General features: G+C 32.1%; 2 protein-coding genes across 3 annotated transcripts; one reads left to right on the plus strand and one right to left on the minus strand.

Annotated features, from left to right (window-relative positions):
• The first annotated feature begins 781 nt into the window (after positions 1–781).
• Positions 782–6,821, plus strand: LOC108335796 (uncharacterized). The gene is made up of 10 exons (XM_017571952.2): positions 782–1,271; positions 1,627–1,771; positions 2,396–2,564; positions 2,829–3,084; positions 4,000–4,088; positions 4,462–4,644; positions 4,733–4,818; positions 4,895–4,979; positions 6,040–6,321; positions 6,470–6,821. The coding sequence occupies exons 1-9, from the start codon at positions 1,070–1,072 to the stop codon at positions 6,172–6,174; spliced, it is 1,350 nt and encodes a 449-aa protein (XP_017427441.1). The 5' UTR covers positions 782–1,069; the 3' UTR covers positions 6,175–6,321; positions 6,470–6,821.
• LOC108335797 (probable prolyl 4-hydroxylase 9) lies at positions 1,257–14,373 on the minus strand. Of its 2 annotated transcripts, none has more exons than XM_017571954.2 (8): positions 14,008–14,373; positions 13,752–13,889; positions 13,291–13,448; positions 12,492–12,594; positions 10,418–10,513; positions 8,725–8,790; positions 8,518–8,637; positions 1,257–1,387 (listed from the first exon to the last, which is right to left on the minus strand). In XM_017571954.2, exons 1-8 carry the CDS (start codon positions 14,143–14,145, stop codon positions 1,367–1,369), a joined length of 840 nt encoding a protein of 279 aa, XP_017427443.1. In that variant the 5' UTR covers positions 14,146–14,373; the 3' UTR covers positions 1,257–1,366. The 2 variants fall into 2 exon arrangements, with proteins under 2 accessions (XP_017427443.1, XP_017427442.1); XM_017571953.2 differs by lacking the exon at positions 1,257–1,387 and adding an exon at positions 7,458–7,694 and having other exon boundaries at positions 14,008–14,372.
• Between the last annotated feature and the right edge of the window lie 2,689 nt (positions 14,374–17,062).

Genomic DNA, 17,062 nt, shown 5'->3' on the forward strand with positions numbered 1-17,062 from the left:
CTTGACCATCACATTTTAGCGGAGTAGTACAGGAAACACATTCCATATTCACAACTTACTATAATTCAAACTTCTTCTATTTATTAATGTTTTGAATGTAATTTTTTATTTTTTACTGTTATTTAATATTTAATACAAAGATAAGTGATTAAATTAAGGACTACAATAACAATAAGTAATTAAATTTAAAACCTAAATAATAGCATGGGACAAATTTTGAGATTTAATTAATACAGTTTAAAATTAAAATACCAGCGAGTGTGATAGGTGGGAGATTTTTCGAGTGACAGGTGTCAAAGTGAAAAAAGAAAAAAATGAATGTTTTCTTAAAGTAAAGTGCATTTTAGAAAAAATAGTGTTGTTTTTCTATATATATTGACAATTTTATTGGATTTGAAGTTAAAATTAGGATTAATAATAAGCATATTATATGCTAATATGAGATTAGAAATCTTATCCTTTTAATACTTATAATTTATTTATTTTTTAAATAAAAAATTAAGTAAAACTTTACTTATTTCCCAGTCATATACTATTAGAACGTTGACAATAAAATGGTATTACAATTTATTTTATAGCATTTGGAAGAGTTTCATTATATCATAATCATTACAAAATTTATATCAAGACATATTTTAAATGCTTAAACATATATTTTTTAACAAATTTATATTATAAATACACGATTGTTAATATTATAAAATTTTGGTCTTAAATACTAATTTTATCTTGAAGTATTTTGAATATATGGTCGTTAATACTATGTTTTTTTTTTTGTCTTTCATGACCTATGGTACTGAAGACGTTATTATTAGGCTTCCACCACATAGACAAAATGTGATCAGACGTAAGGAATGCGCTTCGATTTCCGTTAACTCCATCCGCGGTATAAGTTTCACTAATCGAACCACCACCCGTCGTCGATCAAATCCATCGTCTCCCTCAGTCTCACTCTCCGCCTCTTCCCGTTCTCGAACCGCAACCTAGGGTTTGCCTCAGATTCCAAGGGAACGTGATTTTTCTTGCATTCTCCTTTCCTGCGTCTTCAGACCGAGATTATAAAAAGCCGATGGGAGTAGTCATTGAGAGCTCCGTTTGGGAACTAAATCCATCCGTATACATCTTCATCTTCGTTTGTTGCTGCTTCTCGATCTTTCTTTTCCCTCACATCTCTAACCTCAACAGAACCTCCACAATCTTCGACCATGGAACCTCTCACTCGTTTCTCCGTTTCCAGCGGAATTTCCTCTTCGTCTATTCTCTCGCATCAGGTTACTTTCACTACATTTTCTTATTCATTGTAGGATTGCTCGGTTTCTTTGACAATGTGCGGGATCAGCTTTCGAGACTTTAGAGTTCTTTTTGTTTATGGAGTAAGAATTGAAACCTAAGAAAAACAAAATATCTTATTAGCTGTAGCTGAACATTCTCTGATTAACTTTAGCCGAACATTCATTTCTATGTTATATTTGTTTCGAAAATTGATTTATATTTTTCTTATTTTTTTAATCATCTGTTCAGTTTCTGAATCAAAATTCCGAAACTCACCTGTATTAATTAGTTACTCAATTGAGATTTAGATCTGTAATGTGCAAGTGCGAATGACGGTTTCGTTTTTCTTCTCAGTAATGGAAGGTCTATGGTCAGTGTTCGGGGAGTATGAATTTGCTTCGTATGGAATCGGCAGGGAAACTATGGTTAAGTCTCTGTGTTACGGATATACAACAGCTCTCTTCGCTGCTCCTTTCCTTGGCGTATTTTCGGATATGATGTGAGGCTCTAGTTTTTAGTCGTTGACGTTACTGATAAATTAAGATTAATAATTATGTTTAAGTAATTCAAAGTTGAGTTTAGTGTTTAAAGTCAGCCTTAGCAATTGTGTTGTTTAAGTAGCGTCATATTGTGGTGTCTGTTTCAGTAAAGATGATTTGGTTGTTTAATTATTTTAATTATGACAATGGACGTCTTCCAAAATATAACATGGAATTCCTTTACTGTCACTGTGAGTGATTGTTGATGTCTAATTTACTTAAGTGTTTTCTGTTGATTAGTGGCTCTTGAGATGATATTAGGAGTATTTTTTTAAACGGGTCTTTTCTAGACATTTACATTTCCAATTGTTGAGGAAGAATATGATCAATATTCCGATGTCAATCTCGTATTCATGTGAATTGTTAGCACTTTTTCAATTTGTCATTTTTTTCATGACATCGTTCTATGTATGATTTCAACCCAGGGTTTGCTATGTTAGATGTCAATATATGAAGGCATCTTGGTTAATTCAGAAGCATTAATGCTAAATCATGCATATTCAAGAAATTTATACATTTCTTTGTACAAATTTATGACGATTAGTCAGAAGATTATTCTAACCCACTCTTTAATTTTGATGTAGAGGTCACAAGAAAGCTAGTTTAATCTTTTGCATTCTACACTTCATTTTTGGCGTATGGAAGAGGATTTCAGAGCAGCCAAGTGTATTCATGAGTAGCATATGTCTCTCTCTGGCCAATACAATATTTTCATTCAGTTTTGAGAACTGGATGGTCACTCAACACGAAAAGGTAATCGGTTAATGTTTTTATCTCGATTTCCAGATAGGCACAGATCTCAGTCTAAGCATCCATAACTTTGTCACTGGAAAAATGGCAAAGTAGGAGCTTACTTCTTCCTGGTTAAATAACTCGATCCATTCTATTTTTCTTTTCATCTTTACATGGAAAATCACTTTACGTGGAAAGTACACAGCTTCTAAGGAAAAGGACATAGGTCTGCTTAAAATATATAGAGTTTAACATCAGTTTGGAATATTGTGTTTTTGTTTGCAGCAAGGGCACAGACCTGATTCGCTTAATGATACATATTGGTTAATGTCTTTCTTTGAGTCTTCAAGTTTTATTGCCAGCCAAATGTTTGCAAATTGGCTTATTGGTAATGATACGGAAAAAAACACTGCTCCTTCATTTGTTGTTATTTTTTTTGCTGCCACATGCTTCACTTTTATCACCAGAGGATGGACAGAATCTTCTGGAACAGCATCTCTTAAGGAGTACAGTCGCTCCTTCTATGCCTACATTTTAGGTGGTAAGTTGCTTTTTGTTGTTTTTTTTTCTTTATTATTTTACGAACAAATATTTTGCTTTTCTTTTTATGTAAAACAGCTCAATGCTCTTAAGAATGCCGTACTCAACATTTGTTTAGCAATCTGATAACTTAGTAAAGTTTCTGGAAATTACCAAGGCAGCTCATCCCTTTTATTTATGTTCCTATAAAATAATAGCTGCTATTTTGTCTTAAGAATATGTGCATACTACGAGTTAGTGTTTTAGAGGAGCTACTTATAAGACTTTCTTTCTTTCCTTTAATTTTCTGCGCATATATCAAAATTTTGCTTTTCATGCTGGTTTTCCTTGCTTCATGGCTGCTCCCTTCCCTTGCTTTGATCAATGCTTTTTTAATTTCTTTTCTAGGACAGTTTTTGCATTGTGAAATTTTTATTCAAAATAAATAATCCACTATTTATTCAATTATTGTTGCAACTTGTAAGAGAAGCTGCGATAGGAATGTTGCTAAAAATACGAGGAAATACGCATGCATGGGCTCAATTCCACTAAACTTGGATCTCATGCTTTGAGATTTGACTTCTTTGCAGCATGGAGATCTATAATGAAAGTCATGGATACTTATATTAAGGGGCTATTGTTTATTTTTAAAAGTTGCTAAGTTTCTGATGACTAACTGATCTCCTTGTAATATTTTTTGAACATAATTTGCCATGCCAATGGTTTAATTTAATCTTGTTTTTATTTTAGTTTCACTCTCAAGCTGTATTCTGCCTGTTACAGAGTCAATCTGTACGCTACGATGTATAATGATACTTTAGCTGGTTAGATGCAGAAAAGAGATGGCACTAGGAAACACTATCAATTATACAACAATTTAATTAATAGATTAAGTCATCTACTGATTATATACTGATTGTAATTTTATAATCCACAGATAAAAGGATATGGTTGTTGGCGTGGGCACAAGCTTGCCTTCACTTCTCTATAGGAATTTTTTGGATCATTTGGGCGCCTACAGTGGTGGTATGATATCAAATTTTAGAGCATATTTTGTGATATACTGAGGCATGAATATATGTAGAGTATATTTAAAATTCTAAGACAGTATTGCATTTATGGATGTTTTATGGGCTTTCTTTTCTTCTTATGGTTTCTTTGTATTAATGAATCTAGAACTGGGCTTAATTGAACAAATTTATAAGTAATTTTGCTTCTCTTCCCATTATTGTGGGAAAATCTCTTCTGTTGATTGACTCATTATGACAAGAGGCTTAAGAAATTGAACCTGCTATTTTATCAGTCTAAGTCATAGGATGCTTTTGGTTTGTATGTGTGTGTGTGTGTGTGTGTGTATATATATATATATATATATAACACTTTATGACATTGGTTTTAGGCTGATGGGCGAGAAGTGCAACTGGGCTTGATATATCCATGCTTTCTGGGCTCAAGAATGATAGGAAGCACTGCATTTCCGTGTCTCACTAGTGGACCTTCATCGCTTAGAACTGAGGACTGCCTAGTTTTCGCTTACATTATACTGGCTCTTCTTCTGTCTATTGTGGCTTATGACTATCAGGTGCAGTTACTTATATATTTAGACAGTATCAAATGTATTTTTTGTCAGATTTCTGAGCTAGAAATCTTGAGCCTACTCTCATGTGCAGGAAATTAGGGTTCTGGTGACGCTATTTTGCTTGTTTCATGCATGTGTTGGGTTTGTTTTACCATCACTTGCTAGATTGAGGACCATGTAATCTCTTTAACTATATTTGTACTTTTTCATTTCCTCAGAATTGGATTTTTAGTTTTATCTACTTTTTTTGCAGGTATGTTCCTAATGAATTGCGTGGAGGGATGATGGGCTTCTCTCTTGCCCCTGCAAATGGAGCGATTCTGCTTTCTGTGATGCAGGTATGTATTTGTGCATAATGATGTTATCTAAAGTTCTAGGAAGCATGTAATTTTAACCAATTGAGCATTATTAACATGAGTTCAATAAACCATGAGGCTACTTCGTTTGAAAAAAGGTTCTGTTTTTATTTTCTATTCCTCTATTATTTTAAAAAAATATCTCATTGATTTTACTTCGTTTTCTATTTTTATAGATTTGTGTAGAAAATAATGAAAACAGTAAACAAGACATATTCACTGTTTTTTTAGAAATATTTGAAAACAGAAAACAAAATGGAAATATGATGCCATTTTTATAACTTAAAGTGGACAGAAATTATGAAAATAGTAGACATTTTCTTATAAACATTTACTGAAAAGACACGCTAATTATTTATGAGGTTTTGAATATACAATCATACAATCGTGGAGGGTGGCATAGTATTCCTACACAGTCATTTCTACAGTAGTATACACAAGTTAGTTTAAATTCCTAATTGTGCCTACATTTTTTCTGAAGCTTTGAAAATATACATTTTTGTTTTCTTTTGAGTTTGGGTTGAACTTCTTGATTGCCACAACTTGTTGATTAGCCAAGTAAGGTGATTGTGTGTTTGAATCACTCGTGAAGGAGGGTTAACTTACTGAAATACAATACTTTAGGTGTAATATTTTGAGGGAGTGACTATGGTAATCGTAAGGAGGTATTATGCCTTAGTTGAGTTGTTATTTTAGTTATAAATGTTCTGCAATTTCATTAAATATAATTAACAAGCAATAAATGATTGACGATGCATGTTTGGTATTTGGTATCCTTGAAAAGAAGATGGTACCGAGGTAATTCACTACATTTAAATGTTTGATCAATGCATTAGCTTATTTTGAATGATTTTGTAAATTGCATTGTGTATTTATTATACGTTTAAACTGGTTCATGTGTGTATTTGCTGTCATATATGTTAGACTTCCTCATTACGTTTGTAGCATGGCAAATGATTTGGTGAAAGACATCAGGTGTTTCAACTGGTTCATGTGTGTATGTGCTGTTGTATATATGTTGACTTCCTCTTTGTGTTTGCAGGGTGGATATTATCGGAATGTAGGAAATGCAGCATTAATGGCATTTGGTGTGTGTGGTTTATTGCTAGCAGCTGGTTGCATGCATGCCCTAAAGCAATGGGGTAAGCAACCGTATAACAACTGGCATAAGCAGTGAATATATGCCCCTTTGGCAGGCTTTGGTAGTGGTGATGACAGACCTTTTATTGAACGCAATGAGGAAGGAGTAAAGAGATGAAGAACTTAGATGATGCCAATTCAGGCAGGTCATAAATTTCAAAAAGGATACAAACATCGACTACTAGTGAGTACTGAACTGACATTGGGGTTCTTTCTGTAAAGATAGGGAGAGACTAAACAATGAAACTTTATAGTTTAATTCTCCTTGAGTATGTCAGCATTTTAAGTTACTCTGGGCCAACGGATTTCTAATTCTCAGTGATATATTGTAGCTTGCATACTTTGCTGCTTGGGTTTGCTTATGGAGGATATATTCAATTGCACAAGCTTTGGAAATTGCTTTCAGAATCTGTATCTCGATGAATGCGAGCTTCTCCAGAAGAGCACCTTAAAGATCATAAGGTGAAAATTGAATTATGGTTTGGTTATGTTATCATATCAAAGTAGTCATGTTATGAGCTGGGTTAGTTTATTCAAAGTTTCTTAGCATAAACCATGACACTGACTAACCCTAGCATGTTAAGTAAGAAGGTTTATATGAAGTCACAGTCAAAACATTTGAAGCTGTGATGTGATTTCATCAATTTGATCAAAAGACAATTCAGCCGGTAACAATTTCGTTTACTTGACCTCTCTGTTTCTCTGTCATTTTGCCTTAGAAAAAACTAATTAATCTTAAAATATGTGTGGAGAAGTTTTCGATAATCGTTGTTTTGTGTAAGCTAAACTACGTAAACAAAGGTACTAATGGCTAAGTGTTGTTTGTTCTTAAGTTAGAAATAGTAGTTTCTTTAAAATAACAACTTTTAATTTTTTTTCGCTCTGAATCATAACTAAGTAGGCCTGTTATCGTAGCCGAATATAATTACTTTATTTCAGATGATAGAAATGCTTACATTTTTTTTTTCGAATATGGGTCTTATTTTTATATAATAAGTCTTGTTATTTAGTGAAATAATGCTCATTTCTACGTAATATATTTAATTGAAAAAATCAGTGTTTTCAATAAGTGTTTTTAGTGTTTTTAATCAGTGTTTTTAATTGAAAATCTGTTTATATTTGATTTTTTGCATTTTATTTAATAAGTTTCAGTCATGATAAAAAATGTGTTAGAAAAGATAGTATTGTTGAAAGAAAGCTTTCCTCACATATGCAAAGGTCTAAAGTTATAGCTTTGAATTTCGGGATATTTTTTAGCAATTGACTTCTGGATTACGTCCTTTATTTTTATTGACTACGAATCACGCATGCTATATCATGTGCATTGTCCAAATCTTCACAATTCTCATTAAATTTTGTCCTCGATTAGTCATCAAAGCTATAAACATATTTTAGAACAAAATCTAAATGGCTGTTGACGTAAATATTGCTACCAGTGGAGCTTGAGAATCAATTGCAGGTAACATTCATTTAATCGTCTTGTATTTGATCCCTTATCCACTTTGTTGCCACCCACTTCTCTCCTTTTATGACGGGACAGCTTCCGTGGAGTGATGTCTGCCAAAGTATACACAGAAAGCCCATGATAAAGCCTGTAAAATCTAATTCTTTCATGTAAAGTCTAGTTTTATCCTCGTTATGCACATGATTAGTCATTTTATTAATTAACAACAAAAATCAGTGATCTTAATTTAATAGATTCTATTGAGTCCTTCCTTACACAATCCTCCTAAAAATGGGTCTTTCCAAGTCAAGTGCTGACTTTCTTCCCTTCAAATTTCGAAGCTCCGTAGAGTTTAGTTTGTTATACCTCGTCTTACCCTTGTGCTTCTTTCTTCCTTCTCGAGAGGTACACACTTCCAACAGTAATTTGGACCTTTTTTTCCCTTTTCGACATCACAAGAACTTTGAAATTTAAGGTTTGTATTATCTATTTACGAGTTTATGACACTTCCAAGAACATTCATTTAGGAGCCTCTTTTTTTCTATACGACGGACACTTTAAAGTATAAAGTATGTATTCTCTATCTGTTTCTGTACGAGAAAGAAATACATTTTAGAGCTGTTTTCTTTTCCACACATAACTCTTTGAAGTATAAGGTATGTATCTATTTGTTTCTGTGCAAATAAGAAGTTAATCTTCAAAAATACCGAATAAATTATCAAAAGACCATAAATTTCGATGTGAAGAATAAAAGTGGAAATATTTGCTTCATTTAGAAGCTATTTTTTTTTTAAAAGACAGACACCTTAAAAAATAGAGATTAGGGTTTAGGGTTTGTGATTTTAACACCCATTTCGTAACCCCACACCTCCTTTTCAGCCTTGCTAAACATGTTTAAAATGATGACAACGTTATCAGGAAAAAGAAAACACTAACCTGATCTATTGTACCATTAGGTAATAGTGAATAAAATAGAAGCCCATCTCCTTTGCGTGGCTTTACTTTTAAACCAATACAGTCCTCGAAATTATAGTTACCGTCCATGTTGAATCCGTTCTGCAGAATAATAATACGCTAATTACCTCCTAAGTAGATTAATAAATGGGATGTGTGTGATTAAAGTAACGACAAACTTGGTTTCACCTCAAACGGAAACATGGTCTCCCCACCTTCTGGAACATCAGTCAAATACAGCAAAAAAGAAGCTACCTGCGTGGAACTTAGTTAAAGTCGAACTTATTAAACAAAAATCTGTAAGTTTAAGAGATAAAAAAACATTTTAATGTCAAAATGAGGTGGCGATAAGTATATGCAATTTGAGTTCATCAGGTATACTGAAAATAGAAATGGGGACAGCCCCGAGGGGTTTGAATAGGATACATCATTAACCGTTTCCACACCTTTTTTTAAAAAGAAAATTTCTTGTACATACAGTAACTCCAATATCGATTTCTATTACCCGATTGATACTTTCATATTTTAATTATAAAAATAAAAAATATAATATTAAATTGAACTCAAGCATACTAAAATAATTAATTACAACAGCATATTTATCATGACGGCCTCGCGTTATTTTTGCGTAAAACGTATGCAAGCTCTGGAACTACGATAGATATAAATGTTATGTAAGAAATCTCAACATGGCTAGAGGATAATGTTGAGAGAGGCCATGGAACTAAATAGATCCAAATACAACATTAAGAAATCTCAATATAGATCCATATACTAGAAAAGGAGTGAGCTTCCGTCCAACTTCGCACCAATAAGATCATCTATATCAATTCAATTTTTTTTATGTTATTTGAACTAAATAATTTTAGTATTTCATAAATATAATGTCACACCGTATAAATCATCAACTAAAAGATAATCTTATAATTTATCAACTTTTATCTTTATAATCTTTTTAAGATTATATTTTTTTAATACGAATGCAGGTATACATACTCGAGAGGGAATGTTTTTCCGTGTAACCTAAAGTATTAGACTCCTCTGTTTAAGAAATTAATATTCATTTTAAGGTGAAAAAGCTTTCCATCTATCACTTTCTTTCCTCAACATAGGTGGTGTTCTAAAAATACTTGATATATATATATATATATATATATATATATATATATATATATATATATATATATATATATATATATATATATATATATTTTAAAACATGCTATATTTTAATGAACATTTATTATTGGTGTATTTTTATTAAGAAACAACTCTAAAAATTACCTATCAAACAACATGAGTCTTGTCCAATTTTAAAACTTGTTATAGTTTAAAAGAAACAACGAAAGTTTTAAATAAAATCTCATAAAGGTCATTACTGGGTGTATATGCATAAGATTTCATTTTGTTTTTCAAATCCCCACAATGATGTTGAAAAATAGTTGTCACGACATAGACATGTTCTAAGAAAGGAAAAGGGATAAAGACCTCTCATGCTAAAAAAGAATAAGATAATATTGTATTTGAAAAATAGAGAAAAAAAACAAAATAAGGCTTACATTAGAAGACACTCATCCTTTCACTTCTATAAATACTATTTATATGAATGACATGACATCCACAAATTTTTCTCTCCGCTATAAGTTCTCGGTTCATTATTACATGCTCTTATCCTCTCTATTCTCTATACATCTTTATTTTTTATTGGCATTGTTTATTAATCTTAAACTTAACACAAGCATTAATATTAATACTAAACTTTGTATAAAATGACAAACCATGTGCCATTGTTGTCGGTGCTAGTACTGGTAGGCAAATAAACCATCCTAAAAATTCACAACAGCTTAAAAATGATAATGTACGAGTTTTACTTTAGACGTACCCGTCGGCTCTTTTGTGGGCCATATTCAGCATAATCAAATGCATCATAATGAGAATTGTATTTCTGTCCAACCTCATAGCGTAGGATATTAAATGCCTGAAACATCATTATTGCTCAGATAATTTAGAATCACCCAAAAAATGAAACATTTACAAATTCAACAAAATCAAAGGCGAGGAAAGTTAATATTTATTGTCTAGGTGTACATGAACATTGGTTTTAAAGGCGTTTAATTTTTTCCCCTTTCTTTTAGTTAAAATTTATTATGGCTGATTAAAGGCTAAGGCAACATGCCAACACCTCTAAACTATACTTTAAGCCTAGTTAAAAACTTCGATTTTACCCAATCAAAAGAAAAATTGAATATTACAAATTTTAAAAAAAATTCATAGTTGGAGGCATTATTTCTCAGCATCGTGACCCTATTATTTTATTTCACAGAAGACAACATAGAAAATTTAGTTCAAATTGACTAGCAACATTTTGATTGAAAAGGAAAGAATAAAAAACTCTGCAGCTCGTCTTTTCAGTGGCAACAACACAAATGTGTCGTTGAACTATGGGAGATTCCTTTGTACCAATGTACGAAAACAAACCTCATAGCCAACCGTGAGGAACAAATTTACCGTTCGACGTTCGACAGGGTACAAATTTATAAAATGATTCTTTGAATTTCACTTCGCCCATCCCAGCAATATTTTAAGTTTAATATATGGTCATCAGATTGGAGCTATGATAACAAAATGATCTTGATATTAGGAGGATAGATATTAAAATTATCACAGGAAAAATGTGAATAGCATGACCGTTATGTTGAACGTTGATCATTGTTTACAGCTATTATGGTTCGTATACATCAATGTAGTCCTGCCTCTGCGATCCCTGCCTCCCCCGGTCCTCTCTCAATTCCCCTCTACTTGGCAGTTAAGAATGCAGAAAAGGTGCTAACAGATTCCACGACACCAAAAATAAAAAACAATAATTTTTCTTAATTTTAATAAAATATTTTAAAATCTTTTTATTTCGCCCTTACTTATTTTTACATCAAAATAATAACATACGTAAACTAATTAAAAATTAAGTAAGAATAAGAGTATAAATAAAATAATAATAAGTAATATTATCATACATTCTCAGAAGAACACTTAGAAACAAATTTTTTGCAAAGATTCGATTATCAAAAGAAAAAATAAAGTATATAGAAAAGCATTATCTCTCCTCTGCAACTTCGACGCGATGAACCATCTATTAGAAGTGTGTTTGTTATTTAATTCAATTCAGTCGAACCTACTTCCAATTCAATTCAATCCAATCTAACACTTGCTTTTCTTGGAAAGTGCAAAACTTCCATTCAACACCATTCTAACTAACACCCTAAAAACTGAAAGTATCAATCCAACTTAGCACCATAAATTCCCTCAGTAGTCTCAACTCTGCTTCATTTCCCACATTAAGTCTTAACATTTCTTTACTTTCATTAACTGAATTTTGAGCCAACAGAAGTACCCGATGTCAATTCATTTTGTGTTGGGAAGATGATAAAGCAGAAGTATGGCAAGCAATGTAACATTCACGAAACATTATTCTAGAGCATTCAAACATTAAATAAGGTTACGTCAAAGGACCAGTGTACACCTATTAAAGAAACAATTTGGTAACGTACCTGATGTATTTTCTTTGACTAAAGCCATTAAAGAGAAAGTTGAAACAAAGAATAGGTTTTGCAGAAAATATAGAAATTGATACCAAAAGGGAAAAAGTGGCTTATTTAAGAAGGAAAATCCAGATACCAAGTAATAGGGTTCGATTGGTTACTTGTACAAAAAGCCTTTTTCTCTTCCCTAATAATTAGTGCTCTGGAGAAGTAATAGATTTGATGGATGATACTAGTTTTACTAGAAATGAAAAGCTTCTGTAAATTAACAGTTTTTACTTCGTATTACAGATACAAATTCAAACAATCGATTAACTGAAGTAAAAACCATAAGAGAATTCATTTAGTAAATCAGGTAAACGAGCATTTTCAAAATGTCCTTTCTGCAGAGCGAGACAGCAAATTGAGTAGGGATCTTACCTCTCCATGAGATCTAGGAATTTTTGTTGCTCTGGCAATTTTCTCCTCAACGGCATATAAAGTCTCCGTTTCATCCTCGGAAGCACTCATAAAAACACCATAGCTGTTAAAAGAAAAATGTAGACATAACATAAGCTCACAATATGACTTTATATTACATAATGTGCATCTTTGGATTTTAGGAGAAGAGGTCCTCATAACCATAATCGCCAATTCTCCCATGGGCCAGATCATTTATCTTGAGTAGACTATATTTATACCACGGAGTGGCGTATAAAATATCAGCATGTTACCAAAAGTCTCACTAATTGAAACTCCTCAGGATTACTTGAGGATACTTTTAAAGGAATTTAGTTTAAAGCATAATAAATTTATAAAACTTATCAGCTAAGAACCACAATGAGGCTTTAAGTTATTCTATCTTCAAGCAGATAAAAGGTCAAGATTCAGGAAATAAAAACAAGTTGCATTGATAAGGACTTGGTTAGAGGCAAGGAATAGGAAGGAGAGCAAATATAAAGGAAACGAACAGATTCCGTCTAATTTCTCAGAACTTGAAATCTGTCTGGTTCACCATAATCACAATTGGAACCAATCATGCATCTTAGTTTTGTTATCTTAGCAATTCCAGGACTTAATTCTTCCTTTTGACTTTTGGTATAAGCATTGCAAGGCTTGTTGACCTTGTGGAAAAATTTGTGATAAAATCATAATCCTAGGTTTAACATTCTACTTTATGCAGTTTATAATGAAGGCAGACAGTTAAGTATTCCACAGACACATATTAACTACACATTACCTTGTTCTGATTCCCTTTGTATTCTCCTCCGTTTCTCCCTTACGTAACGCTAATGATGATGGCTTGAGTCCTACTTTTGCCTTTTTAACTATGCTTTCACATTGTTGTGCACTCGCAAAATTAGGAAAATACAGAGCGCGAGGGTACCAACTCAAAACCTAAGGACCACAAATCAAAGACACGTTTATTTGAAACTCGAAGCTCAATTGCTCAAGTAAATCCTCCAACAGAATCGTATGCCCAACATTATCACATTCACACAACAATTGAAATTATAAATTTCAGAGATGCGATCATCTCATAAACGTTTATGAAATCAAAATATTAACGTAAATTCACCGTAATAAACTAATCAAAAGATATTGTTCTATTTCAAACAGATGAAAAGCAGATTTTATCTACCCTAGCAGAAGAACATTTCAGCAAAAACTTGCGAAGCATGAAGAAGCGAAATCGCGCACCTGAAAAGGAATCGATGTAATGGAATCATCTCCGGACTCTCCAGCTTGCAACAAATGATACCCAGTCTCCTCCTCCGTCGATTTTTCAGTTAACCTTGTTCTCGCTCTCGGCATCAGCCTGAGGTCATCTTCACGTTCCTAAATTCCAGCGATCTCTTATTTCAAATACTTTCCAGCAAAATAAAACAAAAATCGAAGAAAAAAAGAGCTTAAAATACAGAAAAACAACGTGATTAGGATTGTTGTGAAGGAAAACCTGATAGTGAGAGAAAAGACTGGAAGCAAAGAATCCAGCGAGAAAGAAGAAGATGCATATAAGGAAGACGAAAGGCAAGCCGAGCCTGTTCGTCTTCCAATTCCATTTCCAATTTCCCTTAACCGTTTTGGTTTTCATGTGGATTGTGCGGAGCGTTACTACGGTTTACTTTGTTCGAAGTGCAAAACGAATGCTAACTTACTACCAGGAGCAGAGCAACTCTGAACAATATAGCGCGTGACCGATTCGAGTCCCAAGTTGACCATGCGCTTCTTGCAGCTGCTAACTACTTTTTTCCTAACGGATTTACAGCTGCTGCACCTTGTTTAGGTCCACTGTTGATTGATTTGAATTTGCATTAAATCCAATCTTCAGTACCAAATATGAATTAATAATGCATTCAATAACTAGTTAATTAAAGTTTAATGTATAATCAGACATGTGAGCCTTAAAAAACAAAACCGAAAACTCTTTACGATGTGCACTAAAAATTCTGAATATTTATTTTCTAGAAATGTAAAAAGAAAACTTATTTTATTTTTGTTTTTTATACTGATGAATTTAATATTAAGTTATTTAATTTTAGTTAATTGATTAATAGAAGCACTTATTCGATTAAGAAAATCTGATTAGTATAAATAATACCAAATCTGATTATGTGTATAAAAGGCAAAAAGTTAACACACTAAACAATAAAGGTATTTAAATAAGTTTTTTTTAATTAATAATGATAATGACAAGTTTGAATTCTATTTCAAACATATATTTACTATTAACTGTACAATGGTGAATCTGATAATAAATAAATATTTAATTAATAAAATTTACAGTAAATTCAACATATAACAACAATAAAAGTACAGCACAATTATAAATAAAAGGGTTAAATATGTTTTTAGTCCCTAAACTATTGACCGTTTCTGGTTTTCGTCCCTCTTTCAAAGTAAGGTACGATTTGGTCCTCAATCTTTAAAAAACGTTCGTTTTAGTTCTCAAAATTTTGTTTTTAGTCCTCGTTTTAGTCCTCAAAACGTTCGTTTTTTTCGACTAAAACGAACGTTTTTTAAAGATTGAGGACCAAATCGTACCTTACTTTGAAAGAGGGACGAAAACCAGAAACGGCCAATAGTTTAGGGACTAAAAACATATTTAACCCTAAATAAAATAACAATATACGTTAGTCTTTCTAAGAATAACATGATAAATATTTTTGCAAAAAAAAATTGTATCTTTGATTGTAACCTTATAGGTATAGTAGTCCATCAACCTCAAGAAACATAACGACAAAGATGTTATAATGGTTAAGTGTACGATTGACGTGGTAAGGGAGGTGTATGGGCATGATTGACGTGTTGCACATGAAACGATGCATTGCTTGGAAGGGAAATAGTCGCGACCTTTAGCCCTTAGATTTGAAAAGATCTATTAGTTGAAGGGAAAAGGGTGGTAAAGCGAACCGTTACTGAAATTATTATAAATAGATGCTTCATTTGACCTAATTCATCACAAAGTTCCAAAAACTTGCTCTAATGCTACCATTTCTATGAGGAGTTCATTCGTCAAAGACTATTACTTCCAAGTCCAAGAGTATGTCTTGTAGTAGTTCAAACATAAGTTTTACAAAGGAGTTAGATAGTAACAATAGTGTTAGTAATCAAATGTCAATGTCATCGAACTACCCCAAATCAATTATCCAAGCTGGGAGGAAATCGATCGGTGTCGACATAATTAATTAATTATTCAGTTAAGCTAAACAGGTCATTAATCATGTTTAACATAATTCAGTCTTGATTAGATCAACCTTAATCAAAAGTCTATAAAGAAACTTACAAAATTAAAGGTATGATTATTAGGACTTTTATGACACATTTATTACAATATTAATTACTTAATCAATCGAGTCTCAATTGATTTAAGGATCAAAGTATCTTTATTAGATATATCTAATCAGTTAGTGTATCCCAAGAAGAAATGTGAATTTCAAAGAATAAAAAATATATATAAACAAGAACTTAAGGTGAAAATTTTCATGTTTTTATTTCTTCCTATGATACTTAAGATGTGTGATGAAATTCACGTGTAGTTACATTAAAATCCAATACTAATTGGTTATATTATATATATATATATAATTAATTAATTAATTTGTAATTCATTAATAAAATAGTAATAATAAAACAATAATAAAAATAAGAAAATAACAATAAAACTAAATTAAATAATAATAATAATAACAAATTAAAAAATTATAGAAAGTATCCATATAATACTAAAAATAATAGTAAAATTTATTATATCAATTAAATTACTCACAAAATTTTTTCTTCATTTATTTTCACTGTCTATACTCTTTTGTTCTGTGAAACAATTTTACTTTCCAATTTCTTTCCTTAATCAAAATAACTTCATTTTTTCATTTTTAATTTTTTTATTTCTTTTATTTTTACTCTCTCAAATAATCCGAACATGAATGTATTGAGAATCTTAATCATTCAAGATGTTCTAACTAATTAGTATTTCATTGTCTTCTAAGTGACCAACATTAACATATCCTCATTCATCCCTTTCAAATTCCTTGATACCTGTTTTGGTATAGGGTCGAGTCACCTAAGTCCTACACAATTTTCTCCGAACGCTGTCCATTCTACACTCTCCCTGTTCTCTCCGTCCAGTCACACTTCGTCTAATCTCCTGTGCACTGACCGGAGGTGTACCTGTTAAAGGTGCTCTGATGCCAAAGTCAGTGATAGTTCGATCAGTAAGTTAAGTGTTGTAATAAATGCGTAATTAATGAATCATCCACCTCTTACCTTTGATCTGTATTTATAGTTTTGGTTATGGGCTTTGGATTAGCAAAGCCTTAATCACGACCCAACCACAGCCCAATTATCCTTAATTAGTGTTTTACCTTAATCATGTTCAGAAACCTACCTGCCACGGCTTTCCGGCCTTATCGTTACCCGAGCACCGTTCGTCAATCCCGTCTGGGAGTCGCTAGTACAATACCCATACTCTCTTAATTTTGACCACTAAAATATAGACAAAAAACAAAATC

The sequence above is a fragment of the Vigna angularis genome, chromosome 10 (genome assembly GCF_016808095.1).
Source record: "Vigna angularis cultivar LongXiaoDou No.4 chromosome 10, ASM1680809v1, whole genome shotgun sequence".
NCBI lineage: Eukaryota > Viridiplantae > Streptophyta > Magnoliopsida > Fabales > Fabaceae > Vigna > Vigna angularis.